Source organism: Passer montanus, unplaced genomic scaffold, assembly GCF_014805655.1.
Source record: "Passer montanus isolate IOZ18808 unplaced genomic scaffold, ASM1480565v1 scaffold64, whole genome shotgun sequence".
NCBI lineage: Eukaryota > Metazoa > Chordata > Aves > Passeriformes > Passeridae > Passer > Passer montanus.
In genome coordinates this window covers 122382-142572 of record NW_024371482.1, presented here as the reverse complement: position 1 = coordinate 142572, position 20191 = coordinate 122382, and the positions used below count along the sequence as shown (strand labels likewise).

Sequence of the window (20191 nt, the reverse complement as noted above, 5' to 3'; positions counted from 1 at the left end):
TCAGTCTCAGAGGAGACTTCCCTCTTCCCATTTCTTCTGGCTGAAGGAATCTGTTGCAGTCCCCGTTTTTTAAAGATAGAGCTGCAGAGTTTAGCTCCATGTTAGATGTAGATGTGTGGTGTATCTGTTAGTTCAGCTGTGCAAGTCAAACCACTGAGATACATATATTAGCCAAAGTCAAACCATGAGATACATGGCTGTGTTTAGGCAACTTGCTTGTAATTGCAAGTCTGTGCCATGAGAGGATTTAAAAAAGGAGGCTTTTTTATTTACAAGAACAGAACAATAATTTCTGAACCCTGGACCCAGACACATCCCATGCACATACCAGACACGGTGGAGCAGCTTTTTAAGAATGTATCACCTCTGGAGAATTGAGATGATGGCAAATAGGTGTTAGTGTGGATAGTGTAAATGAATCCATGAAAAGAACAAGGCAAAATGTCACCTTCTGAAAATAGCTGTTGTCTGGGTGTGCCAGGGGGTGGCTGTGTTGAAGCTGTCTGGCCTCACCACCTCGCTGAGCCCACGGCAGTGGAGCAGTGGAGTTCCGTGGGAGTCAAGGTGTGCAGCTTGTGAAACAGAGAGACAGGAATGGGGATTTGGTCCAGGGGGAGGACACAAAATTCTCTTCTCCTAAGAGAGCCCCTGGACAAAAGGGTGTTACACCCAGCCTGTGAGGGGAGATGAATGCCTCGCTCTGTATTTCTTCTGCACAGACACAGCAGCAAGTGTGTGGCCATTACACATCAGTACAATCAAGACCAGTCTCAAAGTCTTTTAAGACTTCTAAAAAAGTGTGATATCTAGAGGAAAAGAAAGGAATATGTGGTCTGTTTTTCAAACTAATAATTCACAAAGGATGTTCGGGACTGATGTGTAAAGAGGAAAACCTGGGAAAATATTTGGAAGGAAAAAGTAAAATAATGCACAGGAATAAACTCTCTGGGAAAGATTTAAGAACAGGTTAGAAAAGCAGCTGTCCTGGATGGTGTAAATAAGGCTGCTCTGGCCTTGGGACAGACTAGCTGACCTGTGGAGATGCATTCTGACCATATTTCCTGTGAGTATTACAAGATTTTGACAAGCTGATTCTGCAAACGCTCTCAGCAGCATAATGGGATACCTGGCATACAGAGTCCCAGAAGCAATTTAAAAATAGATTCAGAAAAGAGGTCGGACAAACTCTGCACGGACAGGAAAAGAAATTAATGATACATTTTCCCTAAATGTGCCTGCCTTTGCACACTCTGCATGCTAATCTGTAGCCACCAGCGGGCGGGAGTGCGGAGGGGACTGAGCAGAGCCACATATGCTGTGTGAGAGGGATCAGCACAGCTGCTCTGCATTTTCTTCACAGCATTTTGCATTGAAATCACTGCTGTCCATCTAGGCATTCAAATCCCGATCAGTTTACAAGCAAACTCTGAAAAGCTGGTTCTCCATCCAGTCATATATAAGGAGCAGCTGCTTGCCACGAGCATGATTTGCCCACAGAGGGCAAGGACACTGATCTTTGCAAGGTGTAGGTCAGGAAATGCTGCTACCCTGAAAGAGCAGAGAAGCAAGCAGCTGGCAAGGAGCCTTTAAGCCACTCTTAAATTACTCTATAGAGGACAGATTTCATACAGCCTGACCTACAGCATGCAGCACAAGAACACAGTCTTCAGAGGCTGCACAGATTTCGTAAATAATCAGGATTAGGAATGTTGTGTTTAAAAGAACAAGGTCTGGGCAGTTTCAGCCCCAGTTTGAGAACACAGCTTCTAATATCCATAGACTGTATAATATGCTGAGTTGGAAGGCACCCACAAGGATCCTCAAGTCCAGCTCCTGACCCTGCACAGACACCCCAACAATCCCACCCTGTGCCTGAGAGCGGTGTCCAAACGCTTCTAGAACTCAGACAGGCTGTGAGCACTGCCCTGGGGAGCCTGTTCCAGTGCCCAACCACCCTCTGGGTGAAAATCCTGTTTTTAATATCCAGCCTAACCTCCCCTGGCTCAGCTTTATACCTCGTTTCCTCAGGATGTGTCCCTGGTCATGACAGTGAAGAGATCAGTACCTGCCCCTCTGCTTCCTCTCATGAGGATGCTGAAGACCACAATGAGGTCTCACCTCAGTCTCCTCCAGAATGAACAAACCATTTTACCTCCAGTGTTCCTTCCCCTCCAGTCCCATCACATCCTCATGGCCTCCTTTGAGCTCTCTCTAATACCTCAATGTATTTTTTATATTGTGGTGCCAAAACTGCCCCCAGGACTTGAGGTGAGGCTGCACCAGTGCAGAGCAGGGCAGGACAATCCCCTCCCTTGCTGGCAATGCTGTGTCTGATGCCCAGGACAGGATTGGCCCTCCTGGCTGCCAGGGCACTGCTGATCATGTTCAACTTGCCACCAACCAGGACCCCAGGTCCCTTTCCACAGTGCTGCTCTCCAGCCTCTCGTTCCCCAGTCTGTACCCACCACCGGTCTCATTCTGCATGTAAGCATGTCACAAAAAGGCAGGAAGGGTTTAGGGCTGTGCCATAGAGCCGGGCTGGAGGTTGGTACCTGCTGTGCGCGGCACCGCGGGAGCTGCGGCGCTGCCGCGGGCTCGTGTCTCCCTCTCGCGGCTGCCGCTGCCTCCGTGTGTCCCTGGGTGTGTCCCTGCTGTCCCTGGGTGTGTCCCTGCTGTCCCTGCCTCCCTGCTGTCGCTGGGTGTGTCCCTGCTGTCCCTGGGTGTGTCCCCATTGTCCCTGGGTGTGTCCCCACTGTCCCTGGGTGTGTCCCCGCTGTCCTTAGGTGTGTCCCTGCTGTCCCTGCCTCCCTGCTGTCCCTGGGTGTGTCCCCGCTGTCACTGGGTGTGTCCCTGCCTCCCTGCTGTCCCTGGGTGTGTCCCCGCTCTCGCTGGGCGTGTCCCTGCTGTCACTAGGTGTGTCCCCGCTGTCACTAGGTGTGTCCCCGCTGTCACTAGGCGTGTCCCCGCTCTTGCTGGGTGTGTCCCTGCTGTCACTAGGCGTGTCCCCGCTCTCGCTGGGCGTGTCCCCGCTGTCACTAGGTGTGTCCCTGCTGTCACTAAGTGTGTCCCCACTCTCGCTGGGTGTGTCCCCATTGCCGTGCCTGCTGGTTCGTGTGCTGGGGACAGTTCGGGCGCAGCAGTGGCTGTCTGATGCTGAACTGGGGTTTGCAGCCTGTGCTGAGCCTTGGTGGGAACTGGTGCCTGTGCAGCCAGGGTTAATGTTCGTGCAGGTTTCTGCTGCGTTGGTGGGCTCACAGATCCCAGGATCAATGGCACCCAGTGTCATCTTTCTCTGTCCCTGCTCTGCCTCCTTGCCTGTAGCTAAAGAGCATGGTCTGAGCATCCTCCAGCAAAATGTCCTTCATTTGTCCTTGACACACTGGAGGCATCGCTGACCTCCCTGTGCTCTCCCTCTGCCTTCTGGCCAATAGCAGCATTGCATTCAACTTACAACCAATTCCACAGCAAACCCGTAATCTCTAACTCCGTTAAAATCATTCCCATTTGGCTGTGGCAAAGCAGAGCCTGTAAATCATGATTAGCGAAAGCAAAGGGCCAGAGAAGAGATAATTAATTTCGCTTTGCTGTTCAAAGGCTGCGCTGCCCGCGCTCAGTGGAGGATTTGTGCCCTTTAGACAAAAGGCTGACAAGTGTCACCTGTTAATCTTCTCTGTGTGCAGCTCTTTGCAGCGTGAGATGGTCCTGTCACAGGGCCCTGCTGGCTCTGGCAGCTGCTATTTGCAAGTCAGCTGCAAAGCGCTCCCCCTTTATTCCTCTGGCTATTTTTAGCATTTCTCTTTAGATGCAATAAAAAAAGACATCTTCTATCGGTGATAACCAGGTTGTAGTGATTGTTCCCCTTCAGGGACAGACGTGTTGGGCAATGGGAGGGGAAGGGCTTTCCAGGATGGCTGCAGTGTGTGTGAAACATCTGCTGGCTGTCACCCAGGATGGAGACACCACTGTCACCTGGGCAGATCCCTTCAGGAGCTGCTTTCTGGATCAAGGGCAGGTCAGAACAGCTTGATATATGCAAAGGGTGGGTAGGAAAAGTATGCTGAGCCTGCAGCATGTTCCAGAGTGGCAGGGAAGGGCTCTTGGGAGCATCAAGGCTGCATTAAAGAGTCAAAAGAAGTCACAGTGCTCCCTGGAGCTGCTTTAACTGCAGGAAGAACGAATGAATGGGGAGAGCCTGTCCCAACAATCTCACCGTACATGTCCCCCTCACCTCACCATCCCAGCTCCTCTCTGAGTGTTTGACAGACAGCTCACCAAGCTGAGTTTGAGCTTCTGAAATTTAGTCTATTCTGCTAAATGTTTCCTGCTGTTTTTAATCCACATTTGTACTAAATTTCTGCCGTTTTATTTTCCCTCTTCCCTCAAGGGAGAAGCAGTAGCTTTCTTGGAGATAGCTTATGATTTTTCCAGACAGAAATTGTTTCCATTCCAGGGTTATTGGCAATACCCAAATATATGTCCAGGAATTGGTCAAAGCCAAGATTTAGAGCTGCTGCTTCTAGTGTCTAATAAAGCAGGACTGCAAAAGGTCAGGCCTCTGTGCAACGTAGCAGCCAGTTCTACCAGCTAATGGCATAATCTATTATAGAAGTAATTCCTATGTCTTCCCTTCCCAGTCAAATGTAACAGTGGGGAACATTAACTGTCTAATTTAATACTGAGTTTCTTATAGTGCTAGTAAACCCATTAACTAGGGCTGTTATCCAGACTGATGGAGTCTTGACCTTGGCCTGTGTTTGTAAGTGAGCTTTGCCGTTCCCCTTGGGATCAGCAGCTCCATTCAAGCAGCAGCTCCCCTGCCCTCCTTGCAAGGCTCTGTGCTGGTGGCCCAGCCTGGGTGTCCCTGCAGCAGTGTCCTGCCCTCTCGCTGTAGTTTGCACTGCAGAGCATTCATTATTTCAAGGTCATCCAGAGCTCTCTGACTTCTGAATTTATGGGGGATAGCAGCAAGCAGCCTTTGCTTTGCTGTATGCATTTCCAGTTGCCATTGGTTCACCTTTACCCCAACAGTCCTTGTTCTTGTGCTTTTTAACACTGTCCTTCATACTCTCCTGCTTTTTTCCTCTATATCATCGATGCAGGCTGCAGCATCAGCTGCTCTGTTAGCAGGTGCTTTTGCTTTCTCCTGAGCTGCCCCAGCTGCTGGGCAGAGCCTTTGCTAGCAGCATTCATAGTTAGCATCACATAACAGCTTGGAAGGGACTTTAAGTATCATCTGGTTCCAGCCCTGCTGCCATGGGCAGGGACACCTCCTGCTAGACCAGGGGAGGGGTGGGCTGGGTGAGAGCACAGCTGCCTTCTCTCCACACTGGTGTAGTGCAGAGCTGTACTTGGCATCAGCCTTTGGTGTGATTCTCTCCCTGGCAGGTAAAAGAAGCGGTTTATTGAGTTGTTTTGAGTCTTCAGGGGTTTCTCTCCTTTGCTGTCCTGTGGGGTTTCTGTGGGTGGTGTTCTCCCATCTTTGTGTGTCCTGCAGTAACATGGCTGGACTTCCCCCTAGAGAGGAATTGCTCCAAGACCTGGTTCTGGGTGTGCTGTGAACTCTCATAGCCCTCAGCTTCACTCAGTCCTGGGCTTCCCCTCCTCTGTCCTGGTCCTCAGCATCTTGCTAATTAGCCCAAGCATCTGTTCTGAGCACAGCAGTGAACATTTCCCTGAACAGCTATGAGTTGTCTTGCCAGATTGTTATTTACGTGCTGGTTCAGGTCACACACTCCCCAGGGCAGGAGTGAGACCCGAGTTTGGCCCATTTGTCTTCCATGAGTTGAAGAGAATAAAGAAAACATTTACCTTCTGGCTGATGGTCCATTCATCTCCTGCTGAATCTTACGTCTTTGTCTGTCAGATCTCCTTTTTCCTGCACTATTTTGAGTTCTCTAGGCACTAGTTTTCATCCTTTTTTGACTCTCTGTATGCAGCCCAAAATGCCTGAGGCAGCAGGGTCACGGAGTCTCTCTGGTCCTCATGTGCACCAGGACTCACTTCTTCCCTCCTTGTATGGGCAAATCACGAGCCTGATAAAGCCTGTCTGGCTCTGGCTCCCTCTTCCTCTGCTTCCCCCATCCCACATCCCTGCAGATTTTCCAGCCCTGGGGCTCTCTCTCTGTGTGCACAGTTTATCCTGGGGAGCCAGGCCACAAATCCAGCAACTCTGCCCTGGTCCCAGGGACAGCTGCCACGCTGGGGCTGACAGATGCCAGGGTGGTGGGGCAGGAATTGTGTGCCCACAGGGAGCAGAGTGTGGCCCTGGACATTGGGGATGCACCTTGTGCTGGTAAGGAGTTGGTGACACAGGAAACTGAGAAAAATGTTAAGCCTTCTCTGCCATGAATGCCAAATAAATGCTGCTGTTTCTTTTTTTTGTTGCACCTCAAAATATCACCCAGAGTGTTGGTGCAAACAGTGGATGCAGGGTGAAAAAACACTGAACCGAGGAAAATACACCCAAACAAGCCTGGCACACAGGATGCTGAGACTCCTCATCCCTTTGCACAAAGGTGACATTCATAAAGAGCTCAAGGGCAGGTTTTTCCGTGCTGATGGCTCAGCAGCTGTCCCTGTGTAGCAGCAATAACCAGGTTTCTCCAAGAGCCAGGTCAGCATAGAAGGGAGGTGCAGAGTTCTGTGGAAAAGTTGGGCCATTTAATGCAGTGCCCTTCACAGGGAGCTAAGCCACCCCATGAACCCATGCTAGTGACATGTCCTCTTCAGTCCCCACATGTGGTGAGCTGCTGAGGTGTGTGTGTGCTGGCATCCTCCTTCCCTGTCAGAATAAATAAATATTCCCATGGGGCTGAGAGCAGGTCTGCAAATAGCTATTGAGAGCTGAAATCCCAACCTGAAATTAACACACTGCTGGTTGAATGGGGTTGGAAAAGAATTTCTTTTCTTTTTAATGTCTTTTAAATGTAACTGGCTAGCAGGGGGCATGGCAAGGTCTTTGTGGCTGACTCAGCTGTGTGAGAGCCTGCGGTGCCCAGCCCACCCCGCAGGCAGGGCTCCTCTCTGCCGTCACTTGTACCCAACGTGCAGCCTCCTCACAGCGTCCTTTGTGAGAAAAGGCTTTGGGGAACGGGGGCTGCATCATTTCGTGGTTAATTGCCCCCCTTGAAGGAAGTTAGGAGAAGTGGAGGAGGTTTGTAATTGTGCCTGACTTTGGCACGCAGCAGGCAGAGAGCAGCGCCCGGCACGGCAGCGTGGGTATCCCAGCACAGAGCTCCTGACGTGTCTCAGCAGCTGTGTCATGGCTTGGCAGATGCCTGTAGGACAAATGTAGGTGTCAAATGCTGGCCTCAAGCCTCCTCCTTACCATTTGCAGCAAGTTCTTCTACAACCTCCAAAACAGCTGCGTAAATCAGGGTACAACCGGGTGAATCTTCATTTGTGTCAATGTACCACAGAGTTTGACTCTTGTGTTGCTACACACATGTCCCAGTGCAGTGACCAGCACCTGTAGCTTGCCATGGGCCATCCTCAGTGCCTGGTGATGAGATTTGGAGGCTCTATCCTCCCAACAGCTTTTGTTTTGCTGTGGTGGCTGTGGCAGAGATGCTGCTGCTGTCTGAGGATGTTGTCCTATTAGCCTTGCCACCCACATTCAGATCCTCTTTGTGGCTAGTCATGGAAGCAGATATGAAAACCACAGTGTGGGCAGGGTGGAGGCTTCTGGTGTTGAGCAGGAGGAAATGGGACCTCTTATCAAACAGGAGATGTATTGCTCAGTGTGGGTGATAAATGGATAGGGAATTGAGTCCCAAGGGGATTGATGCTCATCTCACTTTTAACTACTGCTCTAGATGGATTATTTTCTCTTTAGAAAAGAGGATTGGGAAGGGATGGCTATCAAGAGACATCCTATAAACTATTCTAGGAATCTGTTACCTGAAGAGGTGACAGCCACATATGAGCCTGAGATAGCAGAGATTTTCTTTAGAGACAGTTACAGCTAAACAAATATTGACCAGCTGGTAACTGCTGCCATTATTGGGGTTGTTTGGAGGAGGAAAGAGATTTTAAATGGATTCCATGTAACTAAACTGTGTAGAAACCATTGAGTTTTGCTCAAAAAAAGGCTTCTGTAGATGTCATTCATTTCAAAGATATATCTGGTTCTTTAGTTACTGAGTTGCTTTAAAATGCAGATTAACCACTAGCCAAAATAATTCTCTTTTGCAGCTTGAATTTCAGTGGAGTCCATCTGGCATCTGCTGGGCAGTTTAGTGACTTCCTGGGGAGCATGGGCCCTGCACAGTTTGTTGGCCGCCAGACCTTGGCCACCACCTCGATGGGTAAGGAGCACAAAGGAGTTGGGTGGCTTTAATGAGTTTGAACAGACAGCTCCTACGAGCCACCTAATAATGTGTCCAGCATCTGCTGATCTAACACTGTCCTGCTCCATTTCTCTGTTAAATCAAGTGAGCTTGGCTGAAAGGTTTTGCTGACTGCAGCAAGTGTGGCATTAGGAGGAGAGCAGCAGCTTTATCCTTTTCTCTCTCAGCTCTGAAAGGCATAGACTAAGTAAAATGCAGCTAAAATCCTGAAAATGCATCTTGTGGGGTTTTTCTTTCTCTAAGGCCCATCAGGCTCTTTGTTATGGTCCAGCATGACTGCATTTTCCAGAGCAGCCTGCAGTCCTTGGTTCTTCCATTTGGGAGAGATGAGAAGCTTGCTGCCACAAAGAGTAGGAGACTGAGCCACCAAAGCCATTTTAGAGGGCTCCCAGTAAAATTTGCTTTTGAAAATGTGGCCTGTAATCACTGTGGAGCTGCCCCAGAGTAATGCAGGAGGAAATCAGGCACATCCAGTTTGTTGCAGCTTGTGCAGGAGGGATATAAAGATTGTTTTTAAAAAAAATTTATAACCCAAGGATGTATTATTTTTAAAGTCTTCTATATATTTTGACATTTTGGTTTAGGGGACGTGGAAATTGGCTTGCAAGAGCGAAATGGGCAGCTTGAAGTGGATATCATTCAGGCTCGAGGACTGACACCAAAACCAGGCTCCAAAACACTGCCAGGTAGGATGCTTTGATCTCCTGAAGCACTTCCCTGAGTCCCAGCCTCCCACAGTGCTTGTGAACAGGGAAAACTTGAATTTTTGCTTGGCAGGACCAAGCAGCCTGTGTGTGGTACTGAAAACAAGGCTGCCTGGACAAATCTTTTCCCTTCTGTAACTGCCTTCTTTAGAAACACCTAAGACATGGCACACTGTCTTTTCTAAAGTGACCATGAAGATTTCTTCATATTTGACCATGTTCTTTGTTCCAGCTGCTTACATCAAAGCTTACCTGCTAGAGAATGGCGTGTGCATTGCGAAAAAGAAGACAAAAGTGGCTCGCAAGTCGTTAGACCCTTTGTACAATCAGGTGTTGCTGTTTGCTGAGAGTCCCCAGGGCAAAGTATTACAGGTAAGATGAGCAAGTCTCAGGTCTGCCCCTCTCTCTCTCTTCCACCTCTCATGGAAGATACTAAGTCCTGTCATGCTGGTTAATTAACATAGACAAGAAAAAGCCAATGCACTCAATCTGGACTTAACAAAGGGAAAGGAATTCCTCTTTCTTCATACTCAGGCTGATGGTTGTTTGACACCTTGCCAGGTACCATGAGTGCCTACCAGGAGAGGGTTGATTTTTACATTTTTTAATTATTTTTTCCCCACCCAGTTAGGAGATAGGTGGTACCTATAGGTGCTAAAATGATCTAGCAGCATGGGTTGCCTTCCATGTTTATACACATTCAGGGCACTCTGCTTTGCCATCACCCAATTACCTATCTCACCTTTTTCTACCTCTTTTCTGTTACTGCCATGTGTTTTCTGCCATACTCATATTTTCAACTCTGTACCTATGTTTCCAGAGCAAAGAGTGACTTGCATTGTTAAATCATACAAAAATAATTTCCATCCAATAAAGCCTGGCTAAAATCTATTTGTAGTACTAATGTAATCAATCCATGAATTTCTGTTCTTTACCTCCACTGGTGTCTAAATTGCCAGCTAACCTGCTGGACCCTTTTCTTCAGTGGCTTCTACCTCATTTACCTTGATTAGCAGCATTTTCCCCTGATGCAACAAAACTGCACATTCATGACTGAAATGGAGTGGGACCTGGCTTGGTCTGCTCTTGCCTTGCGTGGCTTTCCTTACCTGCTGCCCTGCTGCCAGGAAAGGCAATAAATTGAGGAGCTTGGCTTTTTTGCTAATGGACATGTCACCAAACCCACTTTGTGCAGTGGCTTGCTCCATCTCCTGCTGGCCCAGAGTGTAAATTTTTGGGTTTTGATTGACATTCATTGTCTCTCCTGCCTCATTTTACAGAAAACTGTAGTGTTGTGTTTGTTAGGAGCCTAGGGAAAGAAGCTGTCAGGATTAGCCAGAGATCACTAATTGTCATAACCCATCCTGCTCATCCTCTCCTCTCCAGAGCACAGACTCACTCTGCAGTCAGTCGTCACCTTTGTCTTGAGCCACCCAGGGCCACCTGGCCACGTGCAGACCTCCAGCATGCCTAAGCCCATGACCCTCACTGCATTTGTTCTTCCACCCACTGGTCTCCATCATGTTGTAAGTGTGACTCAGCTTTCCCTGCTCCTCTGCCAGCTCTTTCATTGCCCTTCCTCTGTGTCTGTGAGCCATTCTCAGCCCTCTGTGCTGCTTGCCCTGCGTTGTCACTCACGCATGCCCCTCATGTCGTGTCCCTGGCTCCTGCCCTTCCTCCAGGTGAGTGGCCATGCCTCATCTCCATCTGCCCCATGGCATGAGATCTGTGTGCAGAAGTTAAAACATGCTCTTCTTCTCAGTCTGTTGGCTTTTGGCCCAAGTTGTTTCCCACCTTTTTTTGGTTGGTTTATTTTTCCAGATCAGGAGCTGCTCCTACCCTTCTCCCCCAGGCCACCTTTTGGTGCCCAAAGCCTGTTGTTATATGCCAGGACCAGATTTTACCTGCAGGTGTTGGACTGCAGCCCTGAGGATACTTGGTGGAGATGCTGCCCCTGCCCAGCAGAATGGTGTCTTATCCACAGGCACATTCACCTCTGTTCCATGGGGGGGAAAAAAAATCTGATAACATTAGGATTTGTAAACATGTGCTTAAAATAAAAAAGTAATATCATCAGGCAGAACTTCACATCACCTGTTGATAGAGTAAATATTTCTGGTCTTCTCAGAGTGTAGCAAAGCTCCAGAAAGTTGAATGAGTAGAAGGATTGGTCAGACTTGTGCTTCCCAAGGAAGTGTGGAAGTTGGAGGATTAACTGTGCTCCCCCTTCTTGCCCTAAGGTGATAGTCTGGGGAAACTATGGACGCATGGAGCGCAAGCACTTCATGGGAGTCGCCAGGGTTCTCCTGGAAGAACTGGATTTGTCAACTTTAGCAATCGGCTGGTACAAGCTCTTCCCAACTTCCTCCATGGTAGATCCCACCACAGGCCCGCTCCTGCGTCAGTCCTCACAGCTTTCCCTGGAGAGCACAGTGGGACCCTGCTGTGACAGGTCTTAGTGAGTAAGGAAGGGGGAACTGCTTTTGTTTTTTAAACATGCTGTCAAGGTTTTGTTTGCTGGAACTCTGACCTCAAGCGCAATGCATGTTCAATCAGTTCTTGTGGAGCTGGAAGAGGAGGATAACCCAGTGACCTTAGACAGAAGACGAGGGGGAGGGCACTGTGCCCTCTCCGTCCGAGGAGGAGGTGCCATGGGGCATGAGTCCTAGTTGTCAAATTAGACATACACCTCTTGTTTCACTTCTCTCGCTGTCATTCTTGGACCCTTGTTTCAGATCAATATTAACCCTGGAAAGTTGCAGCATTCGAAAGAATTTGGGGGAGCAAGGAATTAATTTCTCTTAGCTGTGCGTGTTAGAAATTTCTAATATGGATTCTTTCACAAGAAAGTACCTGAAAAATTTAGAGGTCATCATCTGGCCTAAAAAGAGCAGGAACGGAAAGTTTAAGAGGAAGCATTAGGTCTTTTTATAATGTCTTTCTTTCTGAGAGGAAGAAGAAGAAAAAAACCTGCAACTCTTTCTTTAGAATCAGTTCCCTGTCACTGAGTCATGTTAGCTGTAACACTGTCGTTGCTGTGTTTTCAAACTGTGCCAAATTACCAGCAAGTGTCTTTACTGCATTACGTGTCTAACACTGCTGATGAAGCATACTTGGTGGGAGAACAAGTAGCGCCTACTTAGAGCAGACAGTTTAAACAGAGTTCGAGTTTAGCGGGCTAATTAACCACAGTTTTGCTCAGAAAAAAACCCCAAAACACTACAAGTGGGAGCTGAACATCACACTTGCAGCTTGAGGTGTTTTGTATTGTCAGATAAGACATTCTGCAATTTGCTGACTCCCTCACTTGTTATTGTGCATCCTTCAGTCATGATGTCTTCTATCTCCTGCTTTTTCCCTTCATCTCCTTGGTACTGGTACATATCTGCTGGAGATGCTGCCCTTCCTTCCCAGACCTGAAACAGGGCTGTTGTATTCTGCCATGGGAGAGGAAATGGGGGGTTCTGGGGGTGCAGAAGAAAGAAATCTCAGTTTGCCATCTGACAAGAAGGTGCTGGAGAGCCCATAACCTTCCCTGTGGAGAGAGGGGAGCTTTAGGCAGTCTTGGCATTGTCAAGTGTCCTGCAAGAGGAGGTGTGGTCCCCAAAGTACAGAGAGGTAGTGAGTGAGGCATGTGATGACACAGTGGCCACAGCACATGTGTTCTGCTCATTAAATGAGTAAAGCACATCTGCTGAGCTGGGGCAGCTGCTGCCAGCAGAGCCATGTGCTGGAGGAAGTGCTCTGGATCCTTCAGACAGTTAAATTATCCAGAATCACGGAGAATCTCCAAAGATTTTCTGTTGATAGCTCTGTTTTGGCTAGGTTTTGTCTTAGTTCCTAAATGAGGATTTGATGACTGCTGTCCCAGAATAAACTTTTAGAGATGTTTTACTTTGTGATTTAAAAGTGAAGGTTCCATGTCCCATGTAGGAATGAGCAGATTCTTGGCCTGTCATAGAGAAATACTGAGCATTTATTTCTGCATGTGGACCTCAGCTTTTTTAGAGTAAAAGCATGAGTGTTGAGTGGATGGTAAAAGCAGTTACTTTTGGTCCTAGCTTGTCTATGGCATTTTAAATTATTTTGAGATAAATTACAGGATAGATGCAAAAATTATATAGGCCTTACAATAATCTGTAAAAAATTATATAATATAAAGGAGAGGGAAGGAGGACAAGGGACATAGAATGACTAATTTTTTGAGTCTTCAGTGGCAAAAGCCTCAACATTTCAGATAAATCTCTTAATTTCCTTGATCAAATATGTCTCTGGCCTCTCACTAATTATTTTTTCTATTGTATTAGTCAATTTCTATGTATTAGCTGAAGAAAGTTTGTTGCATGCTGGTCAAACTATGTTGTGGCGCTCTCTCTTTTATTTTTATTTTTAAAAAAAGAAGCACATTTACTGTAATTCAAGTCAGCATCTTTTCCTCTTGGTATGTAGTGAGTACTAGGCAATATTGTACAATATGTGTATGAACTAGAATAGATTAGGTAGATTTAGTGGTTTGTAGCACTGGATCTTTTAATAACTATGACTTTAAAAGGACTGTGGGGAGCTCCAGGTACATGCCAGACCTGGCAACAAGGCTTCTGTCTTAAGTAATGCTGAAAACTTTGTATTGGTACTTGGTTTGGACATCACCTACCAGTAAGAGCTAAGTTAATCCTGAGTTTCCTGTGCCCAGTAAGACAAATGCAGCATTTTTTGCAGTTTTAATGGCGAGTAGGAAACTATACATGCCAAAAATATTTCCCCAGAAAACTTTGTTTAACGACTGTCTGTCGAAAAGCTCAGTTCCTGTGTGCCTGGCAGATGCAGCTTGTCTCTGTTTCCTGCCCTTTTAGAGCTCTGCAGGCTCAGTGATGATCAGTTCAGTTACCACAGGACTCCTTAACACCGAGGACTATCTTCCGTCTGGTTTTAATCATGCTGAAGGGTCACTGTCAGGGTGAAATAAAGAAGTTACGGTTCTAGTTGTGTTATTTTTGTTAACATCTCCAGTTCTGTAGTTTGGAGGCAGTTTCACAGTCTGCTCTGTCCGATTTTCTTCTGCATTTTTGCGTGGTTGATCGTGGTCCAGTGCTTCTCGCTTTTGTTTTACTCACTCCAAGTCCTGTTTCTCCCCAGTAAGTGAACACTGCAGTCCCTGGCTGCCAAGCACAGCACAGTCACATGGACTGGCAAGTGCAGGTGACTTTCCTTCACAAAGCAGACTCACAGACCCTTCTGCAAGTGCCCACGGGACACAGAGTGAGGCTGGGGGAGTTGCATGGTACCCTACAGTTCAAATTCTTGCCTCACTCATACGCATGATTCCTGCACTGGCTGTGGTGTACTGCAGCCAGAAAAGAGCTCTGCTGGTTGCCCGTTGATTTAAGACTCCCAGTGTAGCATCCAAGATAGGTCTCAGGCTTGGAATAGCCTATTTTTATAAAGCCTAAGCCACTTCGCCCCAAAAAATTTGGCTGGCCAGTTTCTGTCTAAGGTGATGTGATGTGAGAGTTGGGATTACCAGTGTGGTCGTGTATAAAGCAGCATTTATGTGATGAGCAGCTGAAAACTGAACTTTTGTCCCCTTTGCAATTCCTGGCTGAGTCTTTTCCAGTGCCTGAGTCTTGCTGTTGGTTACAGTCAGGGAGGGAGAGAGGAAGAGCAGGAGACTTAAATAAAAGAAAAAGAAGGTGTCATGGTATTTTTGATTGGTGAATGATTATGAGGGATGAGACTGAGGAGAGATAAATACCTGCCCAACTCAGGGTTGATTCTCTGTTCCTTGTGCATGAACTGCTACATTGTAAAGGTAAAGGGAGCATTGCTGGCCAAAAAACCCATGGAGAGCCAATCCCTAAATGATACCTGCATTATGGAAAACAAAGAAATCTTGATGCTGAGAGCAGAATGATCTCTCCCCAGTGGGAATCCCCTGCACACAGGGAGAGCAACCTCGCACGTGGCTTTGTCCTCTTTGTGCTCTAAGCAAAAGGCAGCCATGACCATGATCCTGGTTTGTTCAGGAAAAAAAAAAAAGTGATATTTTCCCAGTCTCCTGGTGTTTCTTTCCCTTTGCCCCAACACAGCTGGGATGGCCAAGGCCCTCTGCAATTCAATCCATGGGTCCTCATCCTGCAGCTGGAGCCTCCCTTTGCACTGCAGGCACTGTGGGCAGGGTAAGGGATTTCTTGGCCATGGATTGTTTCAAAGGACATTGCAGAATTATTTTCTTTGAGTGAAAATATGTATTTATTGTTCCTAGCTACCGGATCCTTTATCATTGTACTGTTCTAAATTTGCAGGTCTTCTGGAGTATGAATATCACAAGTTCCTATAAAGGAGCTGTTTTTAAGATGTTGAGGCAGTTAACAGAATCTCAACCTAAGCATGTTTAGTAATGTTTAGACAGCAAGACAACTTTTTTATGAAACTCATTTTAAGTTAGTTTATTACATGCTGTTGGTAATATTTTAAAACAGGGAAAATATTTTTCTTTAAAGACAAAATGATATGTATGTTTTTTAACAGGTAACATAATTTAGTGTTTTCAAAAATGTTTGATGTTCTTGGTATGAAGTTTACTCATTCTTTTGATTTCTATGTTCCTTGTTATATTTTATCAACTTTTTTCCAAAAGAAAAGAGGCATATGTAAATAAACACCAGAAAAGAGTCCTATAAGAAATTCTGTTCAAACTGGCCATAAAAATATTAGTAAATATTTGTTATTGTTCATTAACTCTCAGCTACTTTGTTGAAAGAATAGATGTTGTATTTTCAAGATGAGAACTACTTAGCTAGTTTTGTCATAATCCTGTACTCTGTATAAAAATCTTTTTATAAACAAAGTCTAATAGGCTACCAAGCAATAATATATTCCATTGGGTGTGCACAGATTGTGACTTGCAGGCTGTAGTACATATTGTTGATACAGTTTCTAATTGTCTTCAATCTGAACAACATCACTTTTGAAAAAGGTCCATATTAACTTTGATTGTAAAAAACAGAGACTGGGCTGTTGCCTTGTGAGATATATTCATTCTATAGACTTCTCTGTGAGTGTCTGTGCCCATCAACATGACATCTCTCTTAGGTGAAGAAAGAAACAGCTGTAGGTGACTTCATACTACAGAGGTAAAAAATAGTTTCAGTATAAACTTCATGACTGTTTCAATCTCCTGTTTTTCTTAGGCTATCTAGTATTTGTAACTTGACGAGAATGGTTCCCACTGCCATTGTAGCCCTGATAAAGCAAAAAAAGCCTTTGCACTCTGGGGCCACTTGAGTTCTGCCTGACAGCTGCCTATTTTCCTGGAGATACTGGGGCAGGCTAAAGGGAGGGGTTTTTTCAGAGCAGCAGATTGGGCTGCTCTTCTTTAAAGGCTCTGTGGGTTATTTTGTCCATTTCATAGGTGGTATTTGTCCATTTTGTTACAAAATTCCACCCAAGGCAGAGAGGTTGCACCTTTGCAGGGGATCACGGGGGACCAAGGTGTAAAACAGGCACAGGCTGTTCTGTGCCTTGCTTCAGAAATTTGCTAGTGCTGGGCTCTCTGATTTTTCCAAAGTGGCAGGATCAGGATACTGGATTTTAAGTCAGCTCCATCAGTGATGTAGTGATAGAATAAAAGAGCTTCAAAACAGCATCCCAGTCCATTGCCTGTGGATTCCTCCCAGAATTTCCCACTGGACAAGTGCCCATGTTGTTCTCAAGGCTGCTGGCTGTGCAGGCAGCAGGTCCCAGTGGTGCTGGGAACCCCAAGGAATGCTGGAAGAATTCCTGGTTTTTGTGAAATGCTTCGAGGAGAGAGAGAGAGGTGTGAATGCAAGTGCCATCAGTAGAGGAGTCCAGGGCTTATTGTGACCTGGAGGGAGCATCTAAAATGAAATTGCAGCTGCCAGATTTGAGCCAAGCATTTGGAAAAGAGGATGATCGGTGAAAAGAGAATGATCAGTGAAAGGATTTTGTGTTTACCCCAGTGCACACCTGCCCAGGTGTGTGTCTGTGAGCACAGTTGTTCCACGGGGAGTTTGCAAGTGATTAGGTGTTCTCAGAATGTGGCTTCAGCTCTCACTGCCAGACTCCTCTGCTCAGTGGCCACGTCCCAGGCAGCCTCACGTCCATCCCCAGCTGCTCACCCACCACAGCAGCACCACACTCCAGCTCTTCCCACAGAACAGGCCCCCTCTGCCCTCCCTTCCCCCTGGTAGCTGCTTTGATCCTGGTGGAGGAGAGGAACTGGGAAGAGTTTCTTTGTAGCATTTGGTTCTCTGCACTTCAGTGGCTGAAATTGAAGGACCTTGCACCAGCCCTTCCCAGAGCACCAGCAAACAGAGGTGATGACCAAGGACTTTCCCTTTGTGACTTTGCAGTATCTAAAATGGCAGCCAAAGCAGTCCAGCCTGGCCAGGTCCATGGACAGCCTTGGCGTTTACTCTGGGCACGTTAGGTGGGCTGAGCCCCCTGTGTAGGGCAGGGAAGGGCTGTGTCTGGCAGAGAGGCCATGTGGGCACACACTGTGCCCAGGCAGCTCTGAGCTCCACTCACTGAGCCATGGTGGGAGCAGGACCAACCAAGAGAATGACTGAGGCACACCTTGCTGAAGCCATCCCACAAGCTTTGCAGGAGCTGATTTTTGTAGTTGCTTGGGCACCAAATGTTAGGATATCTGCCCATGGGGACTCCAGGTCCCACTAAATACCAGCCTGGAGCTTCAAATCCTTCAGCAGTTTTTTCTTTGGGGCTGTTGCTTCTGACCCAGTGCTGAACACTGGCCTCTTCTTTGGTGGTTCTGTCTTCTTGACCTGGAGCTGGTTTTGGCTTTGGAACCATGGAAAGTGAGGTTTGGAGGCTGAATCTTAAGGTGTGTTCCCCTAGCCTCACCACACTGGGATTGTTTTCCTCCTGCTCCCTGCACGGTGAAAGGGCATCCTGGGGATGCAGTGCCTCCCCTGAGACCCCCTCACGCAGCACTGCCATGGCCTGCCACCCACCAGGGATGCCCGTGTCCTGCCAACGTTTTGTAGCAGTCCCATGTTCAAACTGCTTCCTTTGCCATCCTTGGAAGGAGCCAGGGTCTTCTGCAGGGGCTGGGCAGCCCGGGCAGGCGGGATGTGCCATCACTGACAGCCAGGGGAAAGCACGGGAGCTCCCAGAGAGCTTTCCACTGCCTTCCCTTTGCTTTCCCCAGCACCCTCTGCTCCCTCCATGGGTCCCCACTTCCCTGTGGACACGAGGCCTTATTCCAGCCCGAGGGGACTGAGGCTGCCCACGGCATCTCTGTGCACTGAGCATCCATCCCCGCTGCCTGCCGGGAGCCCCGGGCGCTGTGCAGAGCTGGCCTCTGCTGGGGATGGGGCACCCAGCCCATCCCTGCCCCCTCCCTGCTCCCCACTGCCAGGGCCTGGCCACTCTAGGGAAATCTGCTTTCACAGGTTAAACCTTTTTACTTCATCAATTGCTCCACAAAACCCAGTAACTTTGCAGGCACACTACAACACTCCTCTTGTTTTTCCCTAGGAGTGGGGGCAGCTGAGATCTGCTCTTTTTGGCCTCTGTAACCCTCTCCAAAACTTTCTGGAGGTTTTTAACATCATTTGGTGAGATGTGATCTCTGTGGAGCCAGAGGGAACACAGGCAATGGAGCTGGGCAGCCTGCTTGCCCAGGTGGCGAGTGGCTGGCGAGGTGCCTGGGCTGCCTTGGGTGGAAGGTGGGACACCGGCCACTCGTCTGTAGTCAGGAGAGGATTCTGCTATACTTTTTTCCTGTCTGTAGGTTTTATTCAGACAATATGTAATGAATAAGTGATTTACAATTCAGTGTTAAGCTAATGAAAACGTTGATAATGGTGATAATAAAACCTTTTTTTTTCCTATGGTGTGTTGGAGGTTTTCTGTGGAGTGTCTCTGTTGTCACCACCATTATCTTCAACTTAGGATTTCAGCTGGACCTTGTGCGTGGGGTGAATGAGAGCAGCTCAGCCTGGTGTGTCTCAGGTTCCATGGAAGGGCTGTCACTCCAGCTCCCTCAATCAGCCCCAGCTTCAAACCTGCATTTCCCTGAGCCACTTCTGGATGTAATTTGGCTGTGGGCATCTCCAGGCACAGCTTAGCCCCCACTTGTGCTCTGCTCACCACCCCAGTCTGCTGGTTTCTTTCCAAGACCCTTCACGGTCAGCCCTGGCCATTCAAGGGTGATTTTGAAACCCTGGAGGTGAAGACTACTGGCAGAAAAAAAACCACCCCTGGCCCAGGCTGTTGGGAACATCCAGTGTGGGTGCAGGGTAGCCTGGGTACCCCAGAGAAGGAGACCCTCAGATGTTACTGGGTGTGCAGCTGCTGCCTGGATGATCTGGAGCTGTGAGCCCTTGGGTGGGAAACGTGTGGGGGATCCTGCTGGAGGGGTCTGTGGGAGGAGGTGCTGGTGCTGAGAATGGGCACCATTCTCTGGGGAGCTACTGCAAGGCCTTTTCCCGTGGGAATGAGGGATCACAAAGTCATAGTTCACTAAGAATTTCTTAAAAGGTGTTTGTCATGCCTCCAAATCCCTCTGCAGGTCATCAGGGTGAGACCAAGGGGCAGCTTCCCACCTGCCCCAGCTGCAGTCTGGGGAGCAGTGATGAGGAGGAGGAGGAGGAGGGTTTCTCTAGAGTGTCAGGGGGCAGCCCAGCATCTCCCACCCTCAGACCACCACCAGTTTCCCATGCAGGAGGGGGCTCAGGCTGTCAGTGAGCAGCCAAGCAGTGCTGCCTGGAAGCTCAGGCCACATGGAAGCAGCAGCTACAGGCAGCTGCTGTCACCTCACCACCAGCACTGCCCTCCAGGGTGAGGAGGTCACACCGCCAGCCCTGCTGCCTCTGCTGGGCTGTGCCTTTGCATGGCTGCATGGTGGGCTCTGGGACACGGCCACAAAGCCACTGAGCTTGGGCAGTGCCCTGCTGAAGCCAGAGGAGAGTGCAAGGCTGGCTCAGCCTCTGGGCTCAGGTTTTCTCCTGCTTCCAGCTCCACCAGGGGTGGATCTCACCAGAGCAATACCATGACGTGACTTGAGCAGGAATCAAGGACCTGCTTGCCTCCACAACGATGGATGAAGGTGAGAGGTGCAGCTCCATCTTGGCCACTGGGAGGATGTCCAAGGCT

The 20191-nt window shown here is 48.1% G+C and overlaps 1 protein-coding gene across 1 annotated transcript in view; it reads left to right on the top strand.

Annotated features, from left to right (window-relative positions):
* The window catches only part of RIMS4 (regulating synaptic membrane exocytosis 4), a 55297-nt gene extending 36370 nt beyond the window's left edge, over positions 1-18927 (top strand). The window contains exons 3-6 of the mRNA XM_039728183.1: positions 8194-8306; positions 8933-9034; positions 9285-9424; positions 11293-18927. Coding sequence (XP_039584117.1) covers positions 8194-8306; positions 8933-9034; positions 9285-9424; positions 11293-11511 — 574 coding nt within the window. The 3' untranslated portion in view covers positions 11512-18927. The remainder of the gene's footprint in view (positions 1-8193; positions 8307-8932; positions 9035-9284; positions 9425-11292) is intronic.
* The last annotated feature ends 1264 nt before the right edge of the window (positions 18928-20191 follow it).